Source organism: Salvia splendens, chromosome 15, assembly GCF_004379255.2.
Source record: "Salvia splendens isolate huo1 chromosome 15, SspV2, whole genome shotgun sequence".
NCBI classification, from domain to species: Eukaryota; Viridiplantae; Streptophyta; class Magnoliopsida; order Lamiales; family Lamiaceae; genus Salvia; species Salvia splendens.
Genome location: NC_056046.1, coordinates 2461103 through 2467102, shown reverse-complemented (window position 1 = coordinate 2467102; position 6000 = coordinate 2461103). Strand labels below are relative to the sequence as shown.

General features: G+C 31.2%; 1 protein-coding gene across 1 annotated transcript; it reads right to left on the bottom strand.

Annotated features, from left to right (window-relative positions):
• Positions 1-1555: 1555 nt before the first annotated feature.
• Positions 1556-2681, bottom strand: LOC121767874 (tryptophan--tRNA ligase, cytoplasmic-like). The gene is made up of 4 exons (XM_042164206.1): positions 2381-2681; positions 2209-2277; positions 1985-2095; positions 1556-1872 (listed from the first exon to the last, which is right to left on the bottom strand). Exons 1-4 carry the CDS (start codon positions 2402-2404, stop codon positions 1822-1824), a joined length of 255 nt encoding a protein of 84 aa, XP_042020140.1. The 5' UTR covers positions 2405-2681; the 3' UTR covers positions 1556-1821.
• Positions 2682-6000: the final 3319 nt, after the last annotated feature.

Here is a 6000-nt window from a genome sequence, read left to right as displayed (position 1 = left end):
TATTGATCATACATACTCAAAGTGCCCATGCCAAAAATCTTGCCCAACTTCAAGAAGAAGGGAAGAGTTGTTATTCTTGATGAAACCAAGTTGATCATCATTCAAACCACCATCACCATCAATCACCCCTTGTCCATGGTGATCCATGCACCATCCACCCATGTGATCACCACCCCTAGGTGAAGTGGGCACCATCTTCATATCCATCGAATCAAGACGATCAACGGCTGCCATCGAGGGAAATCCTTGACCGTACGATTCATCATCAATCGACGATTCGCAATCCACTACATCACCCTCCCATGCAAAATGATCTACACAATCAAGCTCATCTTGTAAAGATTGTATCACTTTTGTTAGCCTCTCATCATCACACTCGTCAATCTGCGTTTCATCGAGTAGTGACATGAGAAGGTTATAATTTTGTGCCGACAACTCAGAGTTTTCCGGCCGATCTTGGCCATCCACGTGTCCCCAATTCTCACCTACTATAGAGGCCATGGTACTCAAGACAATGTGACAAGAAATTTGTAAGAGAAGTACTACAATTCTTGGTATGGAATTAATGTAAACTCGAAAGGGCTTAAGGCAATTAGGCAAACACAACCCTTTTTATAGACAAAATATACTAAGAGAATAAAAGAGTGGAACCATGGTTGTGATGTGTGGCACATGGTCATCTTTTTCAATGTCAAAAATCTACCCACAAATTAGCTAGACATTAAATTCGAGTGTTGACAAAACAGGGGCCACTCGCACTAACAAAGGCTATAAAATTTAGATAAAATGTCTGTGTCTACCACAAAGTGACTATCAAAGGACATGCACCTAGAAAAATTGGTTCATGTATGGTCTAAACAAGGTAGGAAAATAATAATGCATACGATGTACAATCAAGCAATATCTTCAAGATTGTGTTTCACTAAATAGCTGCAAAGTTAAGTGACCTAATGAACTTATCCCATTAAAATAAAGTAGATAACCGAAATTGGGAAAAGAGATGGATGACATACTTAGATATGCAAGAATCATAATGAATTTATTTTCTACTTTTATATGTGAGGTGACACCATCTATTGTGTTCATGAATGGTTATGGACCTATGGTTACGTTATCTTTTTTGAAAATATTACGTAGGGTATACAATCTATCATTATTTGAGCAATTCTTCTTTTTGCTTTTTTTTTTATTTCTTTTAGGCCAAATCCTCCTACTAATATTTTTTAAAAGTTGGCTAAAAGCTTTGAGCCAATTACTTCCTAACATAGTATTCTATACGCTTTTGTTTATCCTAAACGATGGGGTTTACGCACTTTGGATTATACAAATTAACATTTATCAATTTTATTTCACAAACTAGCCACTTATATTTTTTAAAATGAATAGTAAGTCTACTTCTTCTGCATTGTATTTCCACTTTTATTGTTATTTCTTTTATGAGTACCGCAGAATCTGTTCTGCTAACCTACTATTCGCCAATTGAGCATTTCTTTTGTATAGAAAAATGCATATATGAAAGAAAGTGGATGAAACTTTACTAAATAAATATTCCATGTGGTAAAGTTGGAGTGATTATTGTCTATATTCTTGTTGGATTACAAAATGTCAGGTCAGTAAGAAAAGAGCTGGATTTTGTACCTTTGACACCAAACATTTGTCAGGTTCCCAATTTAAGATGCTTCTTCTATATCAGGAATCCCACAGACCAAAATTTATATACTAAAGTGTTTTCATAACTATGTCCTATGGTTTAGTTGAACAAAAAAGTGTGTTCATACAGCCCAACTCTGAAAGTGATTTACTAAAGAAAATTCTCAAAGTTTAGTGGAACATATTAGGAAGTGGACGGACCGCCATGAATGCATCGACCATCTGCACCAAACACAAAACTTGAGGCAATAAGATCTCCAAAGGACAGGTATATCGCTTTAGCTAGTACACGATGGCGATTCTAACGGCTGTAAAACAAAGATATAGACTATACCTCGTCAGTCACAGCAGCTCTGGCCCTGCGGTGTCTTTCAACTAGCTCCGTTAAAACTTCAGTGAGCCGTTTCTTAATTTCTCCAGTAAGCATACGGCCTGAACCATATTCCTATTTAATCATGAAATTAACATTAGGCAAATTAAGGAGGAACATATTTTCGTTTAAATATCAGGATAAATGGTTGGTTGTAGTACTTGATATGGTTAGACAACAATACTTACTGTTCGGATGTGCTCAAGTTTGTTATCGTCCTCCAAGAAAAACCCAAGATATTTAAAGAGTATATCTACCTGAAAGTATCCGAGAAAGGAAAGATATGATTGCAGAACCAGTGACTGTATATGAAAGAGCAGAAAATATATCAACTAGAGCGCTCTAATAGTATCAAGTTACCGGTGTAATAATCACCAACAACATTTGTTTTCAAATTCATATGTCTGTACACTATTTATGGTGTAGGATTGGATCAACCGAGAGAAACATCACCATATATCTACTCTCATAACAGCTTTTACTACTGGAATCAGATTTAGGATGGCAAGTCCATGTTTAGCACTTGTCACTTCTAAATAAACTTTATGCACAATTGAACAGGTTGCATCTTTATAGAGATTTGCCCTGAAGGGCTCTTTAGAGAACTAGTATTCCATTCTCAATGCATTGTTATCAAAAGCTCAAGTTATAACTGATTACCTCATTGGCCATAAGAATATTTTGGCATCGAGTTCAAATGTTATTCAACGTAATGTAATAACTAGTCAGCTTAAAATATTGCTAGATTCACAGTGTGGAAAATGACATGTGAAGAAACATAATCATCATTTTAGAATATTTTTTCCTGCAAAAGGTAACTAACGGCACAAAGATGATAATAATTTAATTTCAACAGAAACAACAATAGCTAACAACTGATAGCACACTAGAACTTCTAAACATAAAAAGCAACACTATCAACTAAAAGTAAAAAACTAGAAGCACTGACCCTCCAACATAATCAAAATCAGAGAAAATAAATGTCCTGGAAACATCGAATCCACAAGCAATTATGTCTTTCGCATTTTCCCGTGCGAGCCTCCGACTCTCCTCCACCGTTAAATTCTTCCACATGCACTTCTCATCATCAGTCAATTGTATCACTAGAGGCACCTTGAATGCATCTTGCAGATACCTAAAATCCATAAATTAGTTAGATCACGCCTAAAAAAATCAGAATGCACACACTCATTAATTAAGATGATCACATAGTAATTAAGCGAAAATAAAATCAATAACAAGACACATAATTAAAATAAGCGATTACTTGGTGAACATAAACTTTATTTTCTCCTCGCTAATTTAATTAACATAAATTTTAAAAATTTCATGGCTAAAAGAAAAATGTCTACTATAAGAGAGGGCACTATTTATAATTACTGTTACTAATATTACTACAACTCTTATGGCTTTAGTTTTAAAATAAAGACTTTGAGACATGCAATTCTTACAGGGGCATTCGATTGGTAGATTCAATCTCAGATTAGTACAGCACCATTTATTGTTATATAGTAAGTACACTGTTCGCCTAATTGGTCCACTAATTAAGGAATTATTTTATAAACTATTGTTATTAAGGAATTTGGATGATTTTATAAATTTTAAAGTAACTGGACTGTATTGAATATATAAATTCAAATGATATAAAAAAATTTATATGATTTTTTTATTTTATTAAATGGATAATCAACATCTAAACGGATCCATCAATCCTTACACCAATAAATGAGGCCATTTGTGAATAATAAGATGAATTGGCATTGCATCCTTTCGGCTTTTTTTGTTGGTCCTGTTAAAATATTGTTGGCCCATATTATTCGGCTATGTTAGCCCATATTATTGGGCCTTTTAGCCCACTCCAGTTGATAAAAATTTCGAAGGCCCACTCCTTAGAAAACTACATCGGATATCTAGGGTCAAGAGCCTTTTCGTAAATGTTTTCAGTTTTTTAATTTTTTCGACAAATTATTTTTTAAATTGAATTCCATAATGTCACGAGGCCCAAATTTCAATTTCTGAAAATTCATGTTGCATCCTGCACACCAACACTGATGTGACTGACACCACATGTATATGTTACATGCACACATTCATTTACCGATTTACATTAGGTGGTTAATTTTGTCTCTTCATCTAAAGTATTTATCCAAAATATTTCAATAACTAACTACTCCGTCGGTCCTGACCTTCCTTTTTAGGATGTCCCAAGATAAGTGAGTCATTTCTTTTTTTGGTATTCTCTCTCTTACTTTTTCTATCTACTTTATTAACTCTCTTACTTTATTCTCTTTCCATTTTACTAACAAAACCCCATTTCCTTAAATCTCGTGCCGAAAAGTTTTTGCTCACTTATCTTGAGACAGAGGGAGTACTCTGTTTATCTCAATCAAAATATTTATATTCTTAAATGCCAAAAGATTTTATGAGAAGTTGGTAAGTGAAGTAAGTAAAGAGGAAAAAGTTGTTAAATATTTAATGAGGAGACAAGAGTATTATTTATTTTCAAATATAAAAAATTGGGCATCTTGAATTAGACAAATCCGATATGTCATATGAATCATAAAACGTAATATGAACTTTAAATCCTTGTCTGTCAATCTCTAAAGAATTGATAAACAACAGCTTATTAATTTAAAAAAAAGGTAATTTTCATTTTATATCCATTTATAGAACCATAAAGTATATTTTATTGCTTAAAAATATTACTGTAATTAGTGTTTATCGAGAACGAGCAGAGCACATGGAGCAATTACTATTTAGTTATTGGGTGATGATTTAGAGACATAATGTCTCCAAGACATAATACCCCTATGTCAATTTGACATAAACCAAATTATTATATAGACTAACATACCCTTATTTTGAATTAAATAATAATTGAATAAATAAATATATATCAATTAATCATAAAAGGAAAGGCAATTCATATCAAATTACTATCTTTTATCTAAATATACATCAATAAAATTATTATCAAAAGTCAACTCATATCAAATTACACTCTTTAACTAAATAGTAAGTCATTTGCATCAAATTATTTTATTAGTATTAAATAATTATTAAAATTCTATGTCATAAAAATGACTACATGCATATACATACTTAATTTCTTAGTGTTATCGTCCAACGAAATAGTAATAGTCATTCTCATAAAATTATTTTATTAGTAGTATTAAATAATTGTTAAAATTCCAAGTCATTAAAATGACTGCATGCATATACATACTTAATTTCTTAGTGTTATCGTCCAACGAAATAGTAATCGTCATTCTCATCAAATTATTTTATTAGTAATATTAAATAATTGTTAAAATTCTAAGTCATTAAAATGACTACATGCATATACATATTTAATTTCTTAGTGTTATCGTCCAACGAAATAGTAATCGTCATTCGCATCAAATTATTTATTAGTATTAAATAATTATTAAAATTCTAAGTCATAAAAATAATTACATGTATATATGCACTTAATTTCTAATTGTTATCATCCAACAAAATAGTAATAGTCATTCTCATCAAATTATTTTATTAGTATTAAATAATTATTAAAATTCTGAATCGTAAAAATGATTAGATGCATATACATACTTAATTTGTTAGTGTTGTCGTCCAACAAAATAATAATAGTCATTCACATACAATAATTTTTTTTCTATAAATAATGTGTAAAATTCTAAACTGTAAAATAGTAGTAGTATAAATATGTTATAGACTTAATTTCTACTAGTTATCATCTAGTGAAATGATAATAGTCATTTGCATCAAATTGTTTTATTAATTATTATTAAAATTTGAAGTCATAAAATGACTACATGTATATATACTTAAATTCTTAGTGTTATTACCCAGCGAAATAGGAATATTCATTCGCATCCAAGTATTTTGTTATTAAATAATCGTTAAAGTTCTAAATTGTAAAAGACTAGTATAACGAAATAGTAATAGTCATTCTCATCAAATTATTTTATTAGTATTAA

Bases quoted from the DNA above. Each gene is read 5' to 3' on its own strand.
- LOC121767874 (XM_042164206.1), bottom strand. From the start codon at position 2,404: ATGTTGTTGGTGATTATTACACCG. The intron at 2,278-2,380 runs GTAACTTGATAC...GGATACTTTCAG, and splicing joins TGTTGGTGATTATTACACCG to GTAGATATACTCTTTAAATA. The intron at 2,096-2,208 runs GTAAGTATTGTT...ATGATTAAATAG, and splicing joins AACTTGAGCACATCCGAACA to GAATATGGTTCAGGCCGTAT.